The sequence below is a fragment of the Prunus mume genome, linkage group LG3 (genome assembly GCF_029339155.1).
Source record: "Prunus mume cultivar Tortuosa linkage group LG3, ASM2933915v1, whole genome shotgun sequence".
Taxonomy (NCBI): Eukaryota; Viridiplantae; Streptophyta; class Magnoliopsida; order Rosales; family Rosaceae; genus Prunus; species Prunus mume.
The window spans coordinates 10,237,023-10,258,349 of NC_142700.1; the positions used below are offsets into that span (position 1 = coordinate 10,237,023).

The window sequence follows — 21,327 nt, forward strand, 5'->3', positions numbered from 1 at the left end:
ACCTGATATCAATGTGGCATGGGTTTTTAATGGTCAAGATGCTTCAGTCTTGGAATTTTGAGGGTGTTTGTTTGGTGTTCCATCATTTTCACTCTGCATGTAACATCAAGGCTAAAAATAAAAAAGGCCGGACGTTCTTTTCCCAAATGTTCTTGTCACTAGTTCACCCAAGAGTTAGTGCCAAAGCGATGGATTAAATTATGCATCTTTCTTGAGTTTTTGATGCCCTGTGCTCGTGTCAAACAAAGGCCTCAGCCAAGAACAAGTTGTGCTAATGACCTAACTTGTAGATCCTGCAAAGAATACGATCCCAACCCATCCTTCTTTTTCCCCTTTTCTTCTTTTGGGTATTTGAAGCACTCAAACACAACACTCAGAATCTACCCCAAATATTGAAAATAAAATACCAAAAGGTCAAAAGAAAAAGAAGCAAAAGAAAAAGAAAAAAACAGTGCATTTATAAGCACCATGTGCAAGTTCATACGAAATGGAAAGAAAACAATAAATTACACAAAACAAGGTCTACGTGACATGCTATATATATATAAATTTCTTTATGTAAAATAATAATAGAATGGCCCATGCTTCCAAGAAACATGAAAATAATTCAAGGAAAATAATAATCCATGCTAGGTTCAATATATTGGGGATCTCATTATTTATTTTTAATACCTCAGCCACCAATCAAACTCTGCAATCTTGGCTCCGTAATTAACCACAAGGTGATGTGCCGACTTTAAAACAGATAGAGGGGGCATCACGTTGTCTCGGTGGTCAAATTTAAGCCGACACTCAAGCCGTAAAAAGAGAAGAGCAATTAAGCCAACAAAGTGTGCACCAATTAATTATTTAATTATGTAATTAATCTCCACCCAAATTATTCAACTTTGGACCAAAACTCAAATTTGTATTCTTTCCACGTGACCTATATAAAGCACTTCGGTGAGAAAAACTTAGTTGTTTTTCCCGGCCAATAATGCTATGCGATGTGTAATGGTATTATTGGCGGTGATAGTCCCGTTTCATGAAAGTCTTATGGTACTTTGGCACCCAATAAACAAAGCTTTTGGTATTTAATGCCTCTTCCAGTTTACACTCTGTTCTAATCACAAAAACAGAGTGAGAGAGAGGGCAAGCTACTCTTTTCAGAGAGTGAAGAGAGAGAGAGAGAGAGAGAGAGAGAGAGAGCATTGGGCGTTTCTTGCAAATGGGTTCATCAGAATTCTCTCTGTTTCAACAATCACCTAAAAAAAGATCAGTTTTTCACAAGGCCCCTTCTCTAATTGCAGATGGGTTTCTTTTTGTTGGAGGTGCATCAATGGCGTTGTCTCTGGTTTGGGCTCTGCTCACCTTCATCAACCCCAGCACCAGCATCGACAACATCATCACCTGGAGCACGGGTGGTTGCGGCCCAGACTTGGGCTCCGACCCGTCTGAGCCCACATTCTACGACGACCCGAATCTCAGCTACGCATTCGGGGAAGAACCAATGAAGGATTGGGATTTGAAGCGCAGAGAATGGCTCAAGCTTCACCCTTCTTTTGCTGCAAGTGAAGAAAAAGTTCTTCTTGTAACTGGGTCTCAGCCAAACGTGTGCAAAAACCCAGTTGGTGATCATTTGCAGCTGAGGCTGTTCAAGAACAAAGTTGATTACTGTAGAATTCATGGGCATGAGATATTTTACAACAATGTTTTGCTGAACCAGAAAGGGACTGGCTTTTGGGCCAAATACCCACTTCTCAGAGCTTCCATGTTGGCTCATCCTGAGGCCGAGTGGATCTGGTGGGTCGACTCGGATGCAGTTGTCACAGACATGGAGTTCAAGCTGCCATTAGAGAGATACAAAGATCATAACTTGGTTGTGCATGGATGGTGGAATATGCTGTATGAGGAGAAGAGCTGGACAAGTCTCAATGCTGGTGTGTTGTTGATCAGGAACTGCCAGTGGTCCATGGACTTGATGGAAAGATGGACCAGCATGGGCCCACAGAACCCAGACCATGAAAAATGGGGAAAAGCCCAAAAGTCATTGATCAAGGACAAGGCATATCCTGGGTCAGATGATCAGTCGGCTCTGATTTACCTCCTCATAAAAGAGAAGGACAGGTGGGCGGACAAGATTTACTTGGAGAGTGAGTACAACTTGCATGGGTACTGGTTGGGCATAGTGGATGGGCTTGACAAGATCAGCAAAGGGTACATGGAGATTGACAGAGAGGTGGATTTGCTGAGGAGAAGGCATGCAGAGAAGATGAGCTTGTTTTATGGTGCAATGAGAGAGAAGCATATGAAAGATCGAGGCTTTTGGAAAGAGAATGTGAGGAGGCCTTTTGTGACACATTTCACTGGCTGTGAGCCTTGCAGTGGAGAGCACAACTCCATGTACACTTGGGAGGCTTGTTGGAACGGGATGCAGAAGGCTTTGAATTTTGGAGACAATCAAGTGCTTAGCAGATTTGGGTTTGTGCATCCAGACCTGCTTAACTCATCTTTGGTGTCTCCCCTGCCATTTGATTTCCCTGCTTGATTTTGTGATTTGATTGTTCAGTTTGTTTGTTGTCCTGCAATTTGTACTTTCGGGTTTTCAGTAGAAAGTGTAAATATGGAAGAAGAAGAGCCTCTTTGTGAGTCTGGCTGCATTTAAGATGCTCCTGGATTATGTTGAAAAGTTGGGTTCTTGTCAAATTCTTACATTAAAAGACACCAGACAGCTCATGAAATTTAAGCTCATATTGCTTGTCTTCTTCATTTCAGCCATATTATATGCAGTAGCTACAATTTACAGAAAAAAATAAGTCTTACATGCTCTTTGTATTAACTTAATTTTTCTCCTCTTTTTCACTCTTTAAGAATGGATTTGTGAGTAAGAATGTTAAAGTGTAAATTATGGTGAATTTTTTTGAACTTTACTCTAATCACAACAATCTAATCTCCACCAAAATGTTAAAAGTATAAATTGCAAGAAAAGTCACATAAATAAAACCCCATTTTTTTCTCGGTTTTTTATTATTATTATTTATTTATTTTTTATACAAAGAGATAGTCTAAATTATTCTAAATTAATATAATATAATAAGAAGGAGATTCAAACTTGAGTGCAAGGCCAAGTGGCCTAATTCGAGTCTTCTTTTCTCAGCTTTACTGGTCTCACCTAAGAGAAGTCTCACACGAATCTCATCCATATTAGGGTTTAAAAGAGAAATTTTTGAAAATATAAAGAGACTGTAAAACCCATCTTCCAACCAAACTTTAACTGTACTTTTTATCCAGACTTGATAACCCATGAATGAAACATGATATTTTGAATGGCCTCAATTAGTGGAGAGCTTGCTTGACCTACCCATGCTAAAGAGTTAAAGGCCATAAAGTTCAGGGTCCATATGAATTTCGTTGTCATGCCAGGTCTCCAAAAGGGAAGAGCGCCCCGCCAAAGCATTTTCCAACCCAACACCAATTCCGTCGCTGAAAGCGCCTTAATTACTGAAAAAAATCATATGAAGCTCCAGCCTCAGTCAAACCCGTGACACTCAATTTCCACACATTGCCCATTTCCTATTGCCATCAGCAGGGCCCTCCGTTGTCCATTCTACTGTATACATTACCCACTAGCATTCAACCAAAGTGACAGCAACTCATCACTCCCTTCATTGCCATGCCCTCTACGAATTTGCAGGCTTATAACAAGGGCATCAAAACCCAACAATGCTTTTCATTTGAAGTGTTGGATAATGCTACAGTTAGTTGCGGCACGTGACTGGATCTGATAAGTGATGCATTGTGAGTTCAAAATGCATCAATGGTCAAGAATCATTTACGTGCGCATCAGTAATGCAGTTCAATCTTGCCAGTGCAACTTCAATTCTTCATTTATACAATGCAAACATATCAAATTTATACAATGCAAATATATCAAATTACTATTAAAAAATGTAATATTTACTGTGTGACAATTGATAGTAGGAAGTAAGGATAATGTCACAAAACCCCACATTTGCCCCAACGTTATAACATTGGGTTGTATAACATGGTTATTTTTATAATGCAATGATGTAGCGTGCATATCAAGTGCCTCATAGTTTTTGAGTGGTGATTTCTACTCCAATTTTATCCACTTACACTCCATTTTATAATTAAAAAAGGAGTGTAAGTAGATAAAATTAGAGTGAGGAAATCATTACCCTAGTTTTTTAATTACTTGCTTATTCGTGTTGTTCTGGTTGGGATGGGTTTGGCACCAATGAGTTAGCTGTGTAACATTAATGTAAATTCTTTACTTTGCAAGTGTATGATCGAATAAGCTAGGTTTGTTATGTACCCTGCAAATGTTCCATTGAAGGCATGAAGCTTGGCAATTGGTTGTTTGGTATGAGCCCTTGGTGGACAGAAATGTAAAATAGATGTACTTGTTGAGTAGGTTATTGGTGTTCACATAAATTGAGCTTCTCGCCACACAGATGAGTTGGGTTTTGTATCTTTGTACATTATTGTTCTTAAAAGTTGGTTTGAGGAGATGCCTTGGTTAGTCTGGTATCTGATTTGCAAGATATAAATTATATTTTTTTAGTTGTATCTGTTGATTGGTTAGTATATTTCCTTCGAATTAAATTGCGCTTCTTTTTGATTTTAGTTGCTCCTGTTAACTTGTGTGACAGATTTGTCAGTATACACATTACTTATCGATGGGCCATAAAATAAAAACTTGGAAGTGCTTCTGGAACGGCTAAAAGCGCTTTCGACAACTAAAAGACTTCGACAACGTTTGATAGAAAAGTTTAAAACGCTTTTAGTCATAAAACGTTTTCTGGAGAAGCACTTGCTAAGTGCTTCTTTAGGAAGCACGCCCAAGTGTTTTTCCAAGAAGTACTTGAATGTTTTTATGAAAATTCAAGATTCTTGTTATAAAAGCGCTTTTGTTAGAAGCGCTTATGAGCAGAAGTACTTCTTAGAGAAACAGTCCCAAACGAATATTTACTTCTATTTCAAATTCGGGATCTCGAAAGGACACATGCAGTACCACATCTGGTGATTATGTTGTACAATATTTTTCAGTTGGACCTGATGAGTAGGTTATTGGCTTCTTGCCTCACAGTAGTGGTACCCAGTAGTACCTTCAAGCTTACACTCTCTGCTATGTGTATTTACAAGTTTAAGCTCACACATACACAAAGCTATCAGCATACCACAAAGGCACTGCTATTATTTCACAAAGACGCCCTGAAGGAGCTTTCTTGAAAATGGGTTCACCGGACTTCCCTCTACTACAAACATCATCTAGGCGCTCAGTTCTGCACAAAGCTCCTTCTTTAATTGCCGATGGGTTTCGATTTGTAGGAGTAGCATCTTTGGTTTGGGCTCTCTTGTCATCACCGGGAATACAGCTGTCAGAGGCCTTTACTTGGGCTACGACCTGGCTGAGCCTACATTCTATGATGATCAGGACCTCATCTACTCCATTGGGAAACCTGTTGAAGACTGGGATAGGAAGCGCAGAGAATGGTTGGAGCATCACCCTTCGTTTGCTGCTGGCGTAGGTGATCAGATTCTTCTTGAACTGGGTCTCAGCCCTCCACGTGTAGCAACCCTGTTGGTGATCATTTGCAGCTAAAGTTTTCCAAAAACAAAGTAGACTCTTGCAGATTCAACGTGCTACCATGTTGGCGGATCATGAGGTGGAGTGGATCTGGTGGGTCGATTCAGATGCAATCTTCACAGACATGGAGTTTAAGCTCCTACTAGAGAGATATAAAGACCATAACCTAGTTGTGCATGGCTGGTGGCATCTGATATACAAAGAGCAAAGCTGGACATGTCTCAATGTGGGGGTGTTCCTGATACGAAACTGCCAGTGGTCCATGAACCTCATAGATGCATGAACCAGCATGGGGCCACAGAGCCCAGATTATGGAAGATGGGACCGAATCCAAAAGTCAATGTTCAAAGAGAAGTCATTTCCGCAGTCAGACAATCAATTGGCTCCAATTTATCTTCTAATAGAATAGAAAGAAAAGCGGGCAGACAAGACTTATTTACAGAATGAGTACAGCCTCCATGGGTACTGGTTGGGAACAGTGGATGGTCTTGACAACATCACCAAAAGGTACATGGAGATCGATAGAGAGGAGGTAATGTTGAGGAGGAGACACGCATAGAAGGTGAGCTTGTTCTATGGAACGATCAGATAGCAATATCTGAAGAACAAGGGCTAATGGAAGGATAAACTCAGAAGGCCTTTGTCACGCACTTCACGTAAACTCAGAAGGCCCTTTGTCACGCACTTCACCGTGTGTGAGCCTTGCAGTGGGGAACACAACCCTGCTTACACTTGGGAAGCTTGTTGGAAGGGGATGCAGAAGGCTTTGAACTATGCAGATAGTCAAGTTCGTAGCAGATTTGGCTTTGTGCATCCCGACCTGCTCAAATTGTCATTGGTGACCTGCCATTTGATTTCCCAGCTTGAGTGATTGTTCGTCTGTTCTGCAATTTGTACTCTTACCCAAACTTTCAAATTATTATGAGATCGAGGCAGGTTTAGTCCTATTTCATCCTCTTTCCAATATTTTCTTCCTTCATTCTTCTGTCATGATGGTGAAGACTTTCTTCTCAAAGGTTTACCAGTACAGTCCATTAGGATTAATTGGTATCTGTTTTTCATTCACCACCTGAATTCTACATCTGTTCTTCTTTCTCCACCATCAACCCCTGATAATTTTATGGTACTTGGGTTTGTGATATGTGCACGATTCCTTTTTTTTTGGGTATACATGTGCAGGGTCTTCTGAGCCAAGATATAAACTGGGCATTGTAATTGGTAAGTTGGTAACATACCTTGTCCTCATTCTACAACCCAACTTCATTAATGGAATAGCTGTGACGATCTTATTTCTTCCTGTTCCACTCGAATTATGCACAGGCATCATCAATGATAGTACTGTAAGAGAGAGAAGGCACATAGCTCAGGGCTATAAAACTTCAAAGGAAATAAAGAAAACAGCACAACAATGAGAACAAGTCTAAAATCGTCATATTTTGAAACTTCGAAAAATTCACAACTAATAGCACATATACTTATATGAATTTCTCAATGATTTTAAAAGAATAATTTAATGTTCATGATCTTTTTCTATTTGCTAATTAAAAGAAGCCATAAATATGACTATAAAAATGAAGATATCTCAAATGACATTGTATCCCACTCCCACAAACACACGCATGCACTGTGTTTCTCAAAATTTTCAAAAACATGAAGAATTACAAACCAAAATTTGATGAAACTGGATCTAATCTTTTTAATGTAAAATCAGGGAAGTTTCCAAAGAAGAAAAAAACCCAGAGACTTGATAGTAATGAAAAGTAAAATCAATATTATAAAAGTACTATCAAATACATCAACTGAGGAAAAACTATTCATTCTCTCAAATACAAAATTATAGTTTGTTGTTACCAATACCAGAGAACTCTGTATCAGCTTTAATACCAGGATCCCCATTGATCTAGTAGAAGTTTAATTGAACTAAATGAATATGTATTTTAGTGGGTTTGTGTATGTGGTTCAAAACAAGATTAAAGGTTTTCAGTTGCAATAACTCACATATTACTGGAAAATAAAATGACAGATAAATTGCGTTTTTCAAAACCCTCTAAATTCTAGATTGTTAACATCCCAAAAGAAAAGGTAACAAAAGTGTTCAAGAGATTGTGAGCATCAACCTGCTGAGAATAATGGACACATATCTGATTTCTGAGAGCACTCATGATATACTAATTTCACTTCAAGGGCAGTGATGATGCCTATTTATTTCTTTTGCAGGAGGGGGAAAAAAAGAACTTAAGATATTCACCACAAAAAAATCAAGGCTGAATGGTGGAGTTCCTTCTCCTACTATAGAGATATCCATCCTCTACCATCACACTTCTCCCCCTGTGTGTAGCAATGTTCCTCATCTGCTAGATGGAGGACTGAAATTTTAGGCACTAGGTCCTCTCTGCTAGCCTGCTAGAGGCATAAGAGTTAGTAACATATGAATTAGTGACATCTGCTTAGGTGATACAGTCAAAGCTTGCTTTACTGAAACACAAGAAATAACATGAGATACCATCAAACACAAAGCAATACATTTGAAGGGTTCAAAACAGTCACACTTTCACCCTAGTCTGAGAAAAAAGAAATAAAGAAATATCTCTTCAAAAAATGCCTAACCCACCAACCTTCTGTGACCATCCCCACTCCCCCTCAGAAAAGAAAAAAAGGAACACTGATGAAATTGAAATTTTTACGTCCTTGGACATCTCTCAGACTACTGAAGTTACAGAAGAACCTTACTTCATAAGGAAAACTTTTCATCTGTCTAACGTTGAGCATGCAAAAGTGGACATGAAAAATACCAGCAAAGCCAAAGTGTCATTGATTTTAAAAATGCTGATTAAATTTATAGCATAAGAGGAGAGCTTACAGCAAGTTTCACTAGAATTTTTAAAACCAAAATTCATACAATCTTACACAATCTTGAGGCCTTTCTTGGATAGATTTAAGAGAGGAGACTGCAAATTGGCAGGAAACCTGAATACTCGTCCCTAGAAAGAAAGGACGGATGCATAAACTCAAGTTTCTCTAAGTACTTGAATCTGAAAGATCAAAGGATCCACTGAAACCCCAAAATAATTTACTCACCAGCCAAAGCCAATTTTGTAAATGGTAGAGAAAGAGCTGGCTTATTTATTTGTCTATTGGAAGCTCAGCTCTACATCCCATAAACCCGTCATTCTGGTCATCCCATGTCTTTGGCCAATGTGAGAGGATCTTACTGACCAGTGTCACCTAACGAACAGGCTTATTTATTGACCCCAAGTAGCTAAGCTGCCTCCAAGGGAGAGGGAAAGATTGTGATAATTGTTGGATAAGGGACTTCGGAGTCAAAACAGATAAGTCTTACATATGGAGCATTATATATCAAAATAATAAGCACAGAACGAATCTGCCCTCAAGAAAAAAATTAGCAAATCTCAAGCAGGCAATTCCTTACAAGGATTTACGTCAAAAAATGATGAGGTCATACTCTAACTCCACAAGAACTTCCCCAGAAAAGAACACAAGGAAAATTAACAGAATTGACATTTCATTGCACAATAAATCTTTAAAAAAAAAACTAGTCGTTTTCACAGTTCCATATCTTTTCAATCATCTGAACAATCTGAATGAAAATTAAATCACTGAGAATGGTTACCACCCTGTTGAGAGAGTTGAACAGATGCTGCACGAACCATTTCAACCAGCATCTCATCAAGCGATTCAAGTTCACCAGAATTGCATAGCTGGCGATATAAAGGTGCGGCATAAGTTGCTGCAACTTCGGCCAACTTCCACACAGATAAATTGGCAGCAACGTGTAGTATTTTAATGGACAACTCTCTGGAAGAACCAAGACATGATACGATTACATCTGAGCATGCTTCTTGAACATCTTGCATGAGCCAGAACTCAGAAAGCCCAAAAAGCTCTACATATGGCTGTAGCTCGTGCAACTTTTCTCCAGTATCCATAATGTTCCATAAACATCCAGAGGGAGGCTTTGGCAGCTTACCGGAATAGAAGCAGTCGCCTAGTTTAACCATTGCTTCCCAACTAATAGAAACCTTTATGGTTTCTAAATGGCTGCAAGTATGAAGAAATATTTAAGGAAGAGTGATACATTGCAGCATATATGCAAAGAAGCACAGAAAGAAAAGGATCTATTATTCTTTTGCTTCAAGTGATAGAAGAACTAGCACCTAAATACATAAAATAGGGAGAAGTAAATCAAAAATAAATTTCAGCTCAGATGTGAAACTAATTATAAATAATCAAAAACCTAGGCGCCACCTCTCCATCGACCCACCCAACCCCTGACAGAAGGTACAAAGGAAACACAAAAGCACTGCCATGAAATGTTGTACTTAAAGACCCAGATATGCAAATGCAATCAACAGCCAAATGGCTCCCATAAGAAGCATACATGGTAGCCACAGAATCTGGTAAATGACATAACTCTCATCTCCAAACTATTTGCTTTAGGAGGATAACACATCAATGATTTTTTACTTCCTATTAACAATACATCCCTTTTTCTTTCTGAGAATACAAGGGTATAGAGCATACTTTAACAAGCTAAAACAGTTTTACCAATAAGATAGTAGACATTTAATAATAATTCTATACAACAACATTTATAATATTACAAAATATTAGAAATTCATTATGGAAATATGCGCACAACAATATTAACAGTTTTATGTAAGTAAAATCATTTTAATTCTACAACATCTTCTCTGCTAAAAGACAACCACATCCTGCCAAAGATGCTTGAAACTGCTGGAAACCATTTTAACCATAAGCCAATGTGAAGAACCACTTCTCAAAACCTCAACATACAAAATTTTTGGAGTAATGTAAAATAACCATATACATAATCACTTTCAATAAAAAATGTGCAGGTCTGTGTGTTGTCTATATAGAAAGACAAATTGCAAGTACCTCTCCTGCATTCCTGACTTAAACAAGGCCCGCAAGTAATCACAACTTGATGACAATACAACTTTGTGAGCATGCATATGTGGCCGTGGTAGAGAGCAAACACCACATGTCCAGCCCAAGAGCTCAGTTGCTTTAGCTTCTAGTATGACATCCCTGAAACCAAAATTAAACAAATATTATTAACATACTATTATTACATTTGGAAAACCAACTAGTAGCATGAAGCTAGAATATAAAACATGGTCTATACTAGGAAACAATGTCCTTTGCATTGTCAAACCAAGAAGCCTTCTATTTGAACAATGCCCCTGTCTCTACTCAGGTTCCTACATCATCCACAGTACTGCACTCTTCCTAATGGAGGCACAAATGTGAAACAAAGAAATAAATAGAGAAAGGGGGAAAAAACACAATTCTGATGTGATGCAACAAAACATATCCTATGTAGATATTAAAGTCGGAAAACATACGAGAAACAATGTCCAGATGGACCCAGAGCTACATTAAGATCTACGCTTGGGAAAGCAATGCCCCACTTGGGATGTTTTCTACACAGCATCTGCAACAGAGACTGTAGATTACAGCGTTTGGCTAGAGTCCTCAACTTTTTTGCAAGTTCATCTCCTGCTTGAAGATATCCCAAATAGATATACTCCAACAACATCACCAACGCCTGGTGATCAACATGAGCAGATAATCTTATGTCTTTATGAAAACCTCTACAAGTCCCCATAGAGCCTCCCCCTGAAGAATAATCAGATGTTACCTCACCAGGAAGCAGCACTTCAGGAGGCAGTAACGATGGACATTGAATTGCAAGCACAACACCATGGACACTCAAACACTCCCCATTTGCGAGAATGAGTTGTATATCAGCATCATCCTTCTCATTAAGTGCTTGACCAATCCTTTTTGCATGTTTTCCTGGAAAGCCATAATATCCAAAGTAACTAAGAATAAATGCAGCATACCATTGCAGCCCAGGAGCACAACTGTTGGTACAGATATCCTGAAGTTCGCTAACTAGTTGAGCTTCTATATGTCTCATCTCACAAGAAATTCTGTCTTGGTTATTTCCTATACATAGAGAATGCTGTATCAACTCAGCCAGTCCCCACAAACTGTAAAATAAAAGAATGTCTTTGCCTTCCCAGTCTTCTGCAGAAACCCAACAGCATATCCTCTCACAAACTGCGTTATGCAAATGTGGAGCAAAGCTCGATCTTTCTAAATGGAAATCATTACTTAAGCACCACCTCATAAGAGCCAATAATGTTTTTACCCCTCTTCGTTTGACCACCCAGGTTTGGTACTGTGGCAAACCTGAATAGCATGCGAACCCCATTAAATAAATGATAACTTGGAGTCTATCTGGCATTCCAAATTCAGTCCAAGATGAGAGATTATTTAGAAAATGCACTAAGGTTTTCAGATACTCCAATCCATCTGGCTCTAGTATTTCAGACAATATGGTTCTGGTCCTTGATGCAATGTATTTGCAAGGAGAATAAATCATCATCAAAACTGCCCTCGTTGCTGATTCACTTCTGAAGACACCAGCATTATCCTTTTCATATATTTTATGCCACTTTCGAATTGCATCAACAAAGGTCAAGCTATCAAAGAATACGGAGAATGAAAATCAGAAAAGTAGCAACCATCTATCAGATATCAACTAAAATGACAACTGCAGGGTCACCTGATATAAACAATACTTGGAGTCCAAAGAACACTGTATCAAGATATTTTAAAATAAATAAATAAATAAAGGTCTGGAAAATGAGGAAGGTCTTTGACAGATGAAGCCTTACCATGCACATGTAATGAGGATGTTAATGTAGAGTTCACTTTCAGGGTGGAAATCCTCCCCACAATGTATTGCAAGCCATCCAAGAATATCCCAAATGTAACTCCTCAGAATAAGAAGATAATTGGCATTGAGACCCTCCTTAGCAGCAGCTATTTGCTCATCCAATGACATGGAATGTTTGTGCGGTTGGTTCTGAAAATTAAGGAGAAGACGAAGGAGGATTTTGTCAATCCCTTGTTTCCATAAATGAATGTGATGCTCCCCCGTCCAACGAGTAATCAGAGCCAAGCGACATGCCTCCTCTAGCAAAGACATCTGGTCATTGGAGACCTTTTTAGAATTTGAGCTCAACTCACTCATTCCAGAAATTATGGCTTTGATAATAGGCTTGCAACATAATGTTATCATTTGTAAGCAGGTAATTTCATTTATCTGAAACAAAACCGTAAAAGAAAATTGAGTTAAAACATCGTTATGACCCTTTAACTATAGTAACAAGATTTCTTATAAGGAGACCAAGATAGAATTAGCACTGCTAAACATTGGGCTAGCTTGAATCCTTCAATTCGAACAGAATGAGGATGTGAGTTGTCCATGCATTGCACCATCTGTTCAAGAACCTCTCCACTTTCTAATAATTTCTTGGTCCCATGAGCACATAAAGCTGGAAAAATTAATAGAAACTTAATCCAAACAGTCTAGAATATAGGGCTAACTGATAAAATTTCAACATGTAAAAATGGTTTTCTTCCTGATTGAATGTTTAATACCTATAGAAGAAAACAACTTCAAAACTGCAGCTTTTCCATAATTATCTAGCTTTAGCATATCATTTAAACCTTTCATCAGTTCAGCATCACTCCAAACAGAAAACCTAGATGGAGGCCACCACCATAGTATTGTACTCAAAAGTAAAGCCATCTGTTGGAAATATTCTACTGGCTTTGCACATCCAGGAAAGCATCGTAAGTTACTTATAACTTGAGGTACAATTTCTGTTTTCCCGAGAACATCCCAAACTTCTTTTCCACTCTTGGTACTGAAGTTTGAAAGACTAAGATTCAGTGCTGCAGCACATGATATAGCAACTTCTGTTTGATGCGAAGATAATAAAGATGACAAAGGATTAACAAGATCTAATGCATAAATCTGCAGTACTGATTTGGGTAAAATGCTGACTAATTTTAATGTCACATCTGCTGCCATGCTCAACATGGCTCCCTTGTTAGATTGAAGAATCCAAACCAATGCACCGACGATGTCAGAAACTGAAGCCTGAAAATTGATGGAGAAAATGATGAGAGGATTTAAAAATGAAAACATATACAGCTCAGAACTGATACAAATTACAACAAGGCATTATAGAATCTTAGAAACATAATGTTTTGTACAAAAATTGAATTAGGGAGAACCAGGAAATGCTTTAAGATAGTATTGGATACCACTGATGTTATAGAACTCCAAACATAGCATGTCTTGTTCAAATTTTCAATTAGCTAGGACCAAATTATGTTTTCAAGAGATAGCATACCAAAACAAGCCCATACGTAGACATGGACGATAGCCGTCAGACTACATCATATGCTACATGTAATTCAATGAGCTAAAAATTATACCAATACAATTTAACATATATCATACTTCAACATGATCGTGCTGATGCTCATTAACATCAACCTATGACATGTAACTTCCTATAATAAGGTGTAGGTGGTTTCTGCAACTGCACACCTACTTTCCACTCAACGTATTTGTTTTCTTCAAAAATTTCTTACTAGGGGTTAAAATTCCATGTCTAATAATGTGATATGAATAAAATTTGATGATCAACCTAAATACAACAGTCAACATAGTGAAGCTCCACTAAATAAATAAAAGACTAAATTGTTTGATCCATAGAGATTGTAAAGGAACAATATTGTTATACCTTCACAAGTGGGTGATGCAGCGTATCCCCAGAAATATAATCAAGAAATGCAGCTATTGAGTGGACCACATGTCTTTGTATCTCGATATCCTTACACTGCCATTTTTTTGCCTTGTCACCACAAAATCTGCAAGACACAAGCCAGTATAGGAAGAATAATACTGCTAGCTGTAGCAATCAATCTACACATCTTTTATACAACACTGGACTTCAATTAACTAAGCCTCTTCTGTCATAACTGAATCAATTATCCATATATGACGTCTATTCAACTCTAAGTAGACTCTCATAACTAGTGGCTTTGTTTATTAATTGATGAGGGATATAACAAGCCCTATCTGAGGGACTCTAGAAATGCCAAATGTTAGTGCACCCAATCATAGCTATGAATAGTGGATTAAATACAAATGTCTTAAATAGGATCGGTGATCGTCCAGAATTGGATATATTAAGCAGGTTATCTCCTTAAGTTCCAATAAGGACTTTTAAGTTAAACCATCAACTCCAGAAGGTGGTTAAGTTGTGAAAATATTGGAGCAAGGTGGGTCTCCTAATTACTTGAGCCACTAACAGGTGCTGTATTGGAGCAAAGGGTTTGGTTGGACAAAGCACAATGCACAATGCACGATGATCGTGGGAATGGAAGTCACACAATATGGTGTGCATGGAACAAAATCACTGGGATATCTCCTTAAATTGCGTTGAAGCCAAGTTAAAATCTCAAAATTGAACGCCACAAGGTGATATCAAACTAAGGTGACGACCAGCAGACCAGGCCACATGAGCCCTCAATAAGACCTTACATTTACTGCAACTAAAACTTAATTCCAACCACCTGAAGTTGTCTTCAATCATACGCCAATCAATTTTCAACATACAGCTCACGTGGGTTGGGCTAAAAGAACCCATTTTCGCTATACCCTACTAGATAATCCACACATAAGAACCATGTTTAGACTCTTGAGCTTAGATAAACCCCCCCCAAAAAAAGAACTTGTATTCATTCTAATTCATATGAAAACAGAACCCGAGCCTGAAATTGAAGGATGAGGATAAAAGTGGTGTGAGGCAAACCTGTTACCGAGGCTGAGAGCATGATTGAAACGCTGATAGAGGGTGTATGCGTGCCCAGTGAGGCCCCTGTTATTGTCCGTACCGTGCTTCGAAGGTCCCATTTTTGTTATTTTCTTTTTCTTGTTTCTCTTCTTTGTCGCGTCTTCCTCAGAAAATGAGAGAAGGGTTTGGTCTGTGCAAGAAAATCAAAATCTTTAGAAGTTGAAATGCCCAATTTGAGCGTCAATTGTTTCTGAAGTTGCCGCTACCGCCATCACCCATAACACCAGACACCTCACTTTCTTTTTTCTATTTTTCTTCCTCTCTAACTTCTGTTGTCTTTTTGGGATAAATAATGTAATAATTAGTATACTTTTTACATTTTTTTAAAAAAATTTAAATTTTTATACTTGGAGGAGCTGATCACCTCCTCTTTTTATTTTATTTTTATATTTGAGAGTATTCAATTAGGATTCTAGAGCGTTTAAAAAGATTGTGTTTTAGTGTCAGATTTCATAGAACTTGATGGAACTTTAGAATTCATATAGAACTTGATAGACTTTCAAAAGATTTATATATAATTTTTTAATACATTTTCTTAAGATTTATATGACTTTTATTCAAGACTTCTATAATTTCTTTAACATATTTTTTAAAAATGAATGCTAAGAGCCAACTAATTAGTCACGCCATCCACGGGATGCAACATCAACCATGAGTTGCAACAACATTATACTCTCTTCAACACTCCAAGCGTTATAATCTTATTTGCTCTTCCTTTTTCCATTTACTTGTTATGTATTTTCAGACTCCATTTGAGTGGTGCATCTATGAATTTTATCATATCAATAAAAAATAAAGCATAAAAAATATACAAAACCCATAAAACACTACAAACGTTGATCCCAAAAAATGTACATAAGCAACCATAGATCCTAATAGACACATCTTATGTTTAATACACACATGAATGATGTAGAACAAATGGTTGAATGGATTGAAGAATAATTGGAGTGAAGAATGAGAAAAGGACGCAGTAGGAATTTATAGATTTGGCATCCGAGGTCCGACTGGGGCATATAATACCTTTTCGAAAAGGGAACGATGCCACGAGTCAAATAGACTGCTTTGTTGTGATATATGGTGGATTTTGGGCTTTTGAGATCGTTTAGGCTTCCAAAACAGCATTTAAAAGTTGTAGTTAATTTTCGGCTTTTCGTTTTTGTATTGTTTATCTCAATTTGTCTTAGTTTTTTTGTTTGATTATAGAAAGGTTGTCAATTACTATATTTCAATTTCCTATCCAGTGATTCAATGAACAATTTTCATAAAGTCGTATATAGATATTTCAAAAGAAAAACAAGCATGAACCCTAACCCAAGCTAAACCCTAATAACAAGTAAAACCTGTAACCCCAAACTATACCCTAATAACAAGATGAAGAAAAATCATGGAAAAAGAAAACCCAAAGAGATATTGATCAAAGAAAAAATAGGGAGCATACCTTCACAGGATGGAGGAAGGAGGTTGTTGGTCTTCTGTTGCAAAGAGAAAAGCTAGGATGAGAGAAAAACGTCTGATGAAATACCTTGTCAATGTAAAACTTTGTCATGTGTATACTGAACACTGACAAGCATGTGAGATTGCCTCTTTAAAACCTTGTCAGGAAAAATCCAGTGGAATAAAAACTTGGACAAAGGAAAAAGAGTACAGTGTGTGAAGATCTTTATTGACAGCACGCTCCCCTTGATGCTTGGCAAAATATCCTTTAAGCCATACTGTTGATCATCTTTCTAAATGTCATAGTTGACACTGCGTCTGTGAGTCAATCTTGTAATATTGTTGGATGCTTCCCCTAAAGAATATCTCCCCATGATACCTTCAAGACTATCTTTCTAGAGGGAAGATCTTTCAGACTGAGTGAATGATGTAGCTATCAACAATTCATGTAGTTGAGTGAACAAATATATTTCCAGTGAGCTATCTCCATGTAAATTATAGAAATTTCTAGAGTCCACGAATCAAACAAAACCTGGGCTATTTGTAAGTACATTTGGAAAGAATATGCCCGTATATGGTTTTATGCGGAGATAACATCAAATATGTCTCACATCATCCCAAAGTGGTGGTGATGGAGTTGAAACTCTATTTGGAAAATATAATATCCGGTCCAGTATACTTCTAGAATAATCATTTAAGTGCCCAACGGATAATCCACATAAACATGCTTCAATACTTTCTTAGTATAAGCAAGAATCTCGTTGGCATAATTCTCGATCTTCAAGCCGAGACAAATATTTCTTGAACTCTTCAGGAGTTTTAATCAATTATCAATTCTTCAGGAGTTGTAATGTATTGCAACCATATCATAATTAATGCATTCACAGAGGCAATTTATATATATTAATATTGAGTACAAAATTTGTGCTCCAGGCACATGTCCTTTAGAGACTTGTTTTATGCAATTACAATCCTTCAGGGATTTTATTTAAGGGATTACACTTCATGACACATTATATAGCTTTATATCCAGCTATTTGTTCTGATTGTACATTTTTAGGGAATTGCTTCTGGTGATATGCTTCATGCATTTAATAACCTTAAAGATAACATGTTGGTCTCTGTAAATGTGCAATTAGAAGGCACAATTGCATCTGTAAATATGGAGAACCTCAACATCCCCTATTTCTACCGGAAACATTGTGTCATATTATTGAGTATATTCCTCTTTTATTCCAAACACCCAAATATAACTTTCAGGGTTAACATCTTTTGGGGTTTGTACTATGGGTTTGTTCCTTCAAGTTCATTCATCTGTAATGGAATTGCCTCTTTCTATTTTTTGCCAAAGATATTGTGGACATTTAATAATAGAACGTGGTTCCAATCAACACAACCCATTGATGATTTGAGTAGCTACTCTAAAACCAAAATTATGTCACGACCCGATACGAGAATAAGGCATATTCCTGAATCAGGATGTGAGTCATACCATAGTCATAAGAATAAAATCTTACAACCATGATATGATGAGAAATAGAGCCACAAATAAGTACAAATTTACTTAACAACACAGAATCAGACTCGCAGTAGCTCGTAGTTAAATATACACTAAGATCTTTAACAAACGGTTAACTACTTATAAATATGAATTACACAAATCAACGATAAAAGCCTATTAGCTTGGTTGAAACCCGCTTCCTCAAACTTGGCCTTGAATCCTACACAATCTATTAGGATATGAGCATTCTAATGTCCAGTAGAGTATCGTCAAATCTCTCAAGGTCAACTATCACAGTTAATCAAAGTGTCATGCATCATTCAACGCAAGATACAGAAATCATGCAATAATATCAAATAAATAAATTTGCATATGTGGTGGTGCCATGAACTCACTCCCTTCTAATCCCACTAATTCACACCTTAAGGCAACAAGCATGCATATCTCATACCATGCATTTTACCACTGCGGCTTCGAATACCCTAAAATATGAACTAGATTAACCTAGTTTTTTTTTGTTTACGAATTTCTCAACTTTCACTTTTCATTAGAGGCCCTGCTCCCGTCACTTGAATGTATTCCGCATTTTTACTCAAATATACCTAAGGCCTTCTCCCACCTCTTAGATATACCTCACACACACCCCAAATACCACTGTATTTATGATGCATATGTAATGCAGTGCAAATATCATTTATCTGTGCGGAATAATAATACAAATAATAACAATAATATTTCAAGCTTCATCACATGGATAATAATATTCACCCAACGTCGAAAATAATATCCATGGAGAAACATCAATAATAATATTCATATAATATCGAATAATATTCATCGAGCAAATCAATAATAATATTCATATTTATAATCTATACATATAAAGCAAAATGCAGAGAATGGTAAAGCATTCAAAATATCAAAAAAAACCATTAATGAATTGAAATTATTAAACAAATGAGGATAATATGGTAAATTCACACTTTTTCATATTAAATAAAAATAAAAATAAGATAATAGATCCTATTTTTATGGAACAAAACTACCCATTATCTTTTTTAATTCTAAAATAAAATAAAATATTTTTTTTAAAAAAAGCATCTCGCAGGCGCGGAAGTGCGTGCAGAGAGGTTAGTATTATAAATAAGCACCAAGATTAAAAGTGACATAACTCTATCATTGGGAAATCATGAAAACCTACCTCATGTTCTGCTAGTTAAAGTACCAAATTTACCATTCGGAAGTTCTCAGAATTGTTGAATATACACTTTTGATCCAAGTCCTGAACAAATTCAAATCCAAATTATTAATGAGCAGTCTTCACTTTATTTCACCTAAGACCAACCTCGGCTTTATGCATTTCAAAGATTTTGAGTGAAAATGACGAAAATGCCCCTAGGACCAACCCGGGGTCCAAAGCGACCAAATCTCGTCCAAAATAATATAAAACTGTCTTATGCCTTGTCAACATCGAAACAAGGCCAACAACATTCGTTATCCAAAAGTTACCATTTGGGTCTCGTGGGCCCCACAACAACCCATACTTTGCACCACCTCGGATTGACTCAAAATATATACCATCGGATCATATTGAGAAATTGAGTCGAATGGACTAAAAATATGACGTCGGAGGCTGCCAGAACAGTCACCATGCGCCGGAGCTGCGAGTGAGCTTGTTTTCCGGTTATTGTTCATCATCTTCCCAAAATTCTGCAACTTCCCATGTTTTTCGGGACTAAAAAACCCAGACTTTGTGAGCTATTTTGACCAACCAAACGTTAACAAAATTGGGCAAACTTGTAGTGGTTTTGAAGCTTATTCCCTCTAGTTTCTAACTCAACAAACCACACTCAAAACGGAGCTAAAACGAAAACTAGCTCCAAAGTTGGACTAATGACTGGTTTTTCTGCAGAAAAACTGATTTTTTTCCTTCCAAACTTTGCACATATGTTTGACGTATCAAAACTCAACCAAATTGTATGAAACCAATTGTGTTTTGTTCCTTGCCAAGTCTAGTTTAAAACCCAATAAATGGGTCCCTCAAACACTCAAGGTATTGGGAGAAAAAGAGAGCCAAAGTGAGGCTCACGGACTGCAAATTTTCAAAAAATGCAAATTTCCAGATTTGGTTCTAATTCATTTTCAACCATTCTATCACTTCCAAGTTGTTCCTAAGGCTTCTAAAACTCTTCTAAAGTTCATACCTATCATTAGTACTCATCAAAAACTCAAAATGGAACCAAAATCATAAACACCCACACTTAAAAAATTGCTCTATCCACCCAACCCGAAAATGGAAGTTCAAACTCTTCCAATTCAATTTCCCTAACACTTAAGTGACTCAAATTACTCTTTAAGGGACTAAAATGACACAACCACAAAGTTAAAACCAAAAATTTGAAATTGAATCACCTTAGAGATTTTTTTCTTCTCTTCCTCATATTCTCCCTTCTCTTCCTCATCCAAATTTCATTTCCTTCATCCCCAATCTTATCTTAGTTTATACAATTAATATCCATAGCCTAGATTAGGTGACTCACCTCCAATACATGAACAACTCATCCCAATTTGAGATCAAAATAAATTTTTTGAAGAGAATATAAGGGAAGGGGGGAAAAATGAAGGTTTGGCTTACACGTTGCCTTTTTTTTTATTTATTCTTTTATAAACTCATAATTAAGGTTAAATAAATATATTTTATTATTATCTTTTTTTTTTTCCTAGATGTTACAAATTATCATTCTTCAATTCGTGATTCCACCATTCTCATTTGTATGCGCATACATCAATTATAAGCATTTCTTTGTTTTTTGGTACCCAAGCCACTTCAGGGGGCTTTTATCTTTCTAGACAAACATCTCTTATAGGATGAATTATGTGAGAATGTGGATCATAACCTCCAATGGAATAACACAAGTATTGCTTACATCCTTAGGTGGGAGTAACTTTGCTCAAATATCATTTAAGCTCATATTGGCTCAGCAAACGTAATGTAATCCTTGATGATCTAGTTATATCATACAAGAGCC

The 21,327-nt window shown here is 37.1% G+C and overlaps 1 protein-coding gene and 2 pseudogenes across 20 annotated transcripts; 2 read left to right on the forward strand and 1 right to left on the reverse strand.

Annotated features, from left to right (window-relative positions):
* The first annotated feature begins 962 nt into the window (after positions 1–962).
* On the forward strand, positions 963–2,730 carry LOC103325681 (putative glycosyltransferase 7 pseudogene; annotated as a pseudogene). Its single transcript, XR_016125084.1, has one exon. The product of XR_016125084.1 is annotated as a putative glycosyltransferase 7 pseudogene (transcript).
* A 2,209-nt stretch (positions 2,731–4,939) lies between these two features.
* On the reverse strand, positions 4,940–15,637 carry LOC103325682 (BTB/POZ domain-containing protein). 19 transcript variants are annotated; one of them, XM_089048346.1, is made up of 12 exons: positions 15,319–15,636; positions 14,245–14,371; positions 13,088–13,592; positions 12,851–12,981; positions 12,319–12,749; positions 10,978–12,123; positions 10,508–10,660; positions 8,669–9,649; positions 8,498–8,571; positions 7,708–7,990; positions 6,826–6,928; positions 4,940–6,474 (listed from the first exon to the last, which is right to left on the reverse strand). In XM_089048346.1, exons 1-8 carry the CDS (start codon positions 15,417–15,419, stop codon positions 9,205–9,207), a joined length of 3,039 nt encoding a protein of 1,012 aa, XP_088904472.1. In that variant the 5' UTR covers positions 15,420–15,636; the 3' UTR covers positions 4,940–6,474; positions 6,826–6,928; positions 7,708–7,990; positions 8,498–8,571; positions 8,669–9,204. The 19 variants fall into 19 exon arrangements, with proteins under 19 accessions (XP_088904472.1, XP_016648691.2, XP_088904479.1 ...); XM_016793205.2 differs by having other exon boundaries at positions 7,708–7,993; XM_089048353.1 differs by having other exon boundaries at positions 7,708–9,649; positions 10,978–11,180; positions 11,274–12,123; positions 15,319–15,637.
* LOC103325751 (glycosyltransferase 6 pseudogene) lies at positions 5,235–6,655 on the forward strand (annotated as a pseudogene).
* Positions 15,638–21,327: the final 5,690 nt, after the last annotated feature.

Excerpts from the sequence above, each read along its gene's own strand:
- LOC103325682 (XM_089048347.1), bottom strand. The coding sequence starts at position 15,419 with ATGGGACCTTCGAAGCACGGTACGGACAATAACAGGGGCCTCACTGGG. Across the intron at positions 14,372-15,318 it reads GCTCTCAGCCTCGGTAACAG|ATTTTGTGGTGACAAGGCAA; the intron begins GTTTGCCTCACA and ends TGTGTCTTGCAG. Across the intron at positions 9,650-10,507 it reads AAGTCAGGAATGCAGGAGAG|CCATTTAGAAACCATAAAGG; the intron begins GTACTTGCAATT and ends TCATACTTGCAG.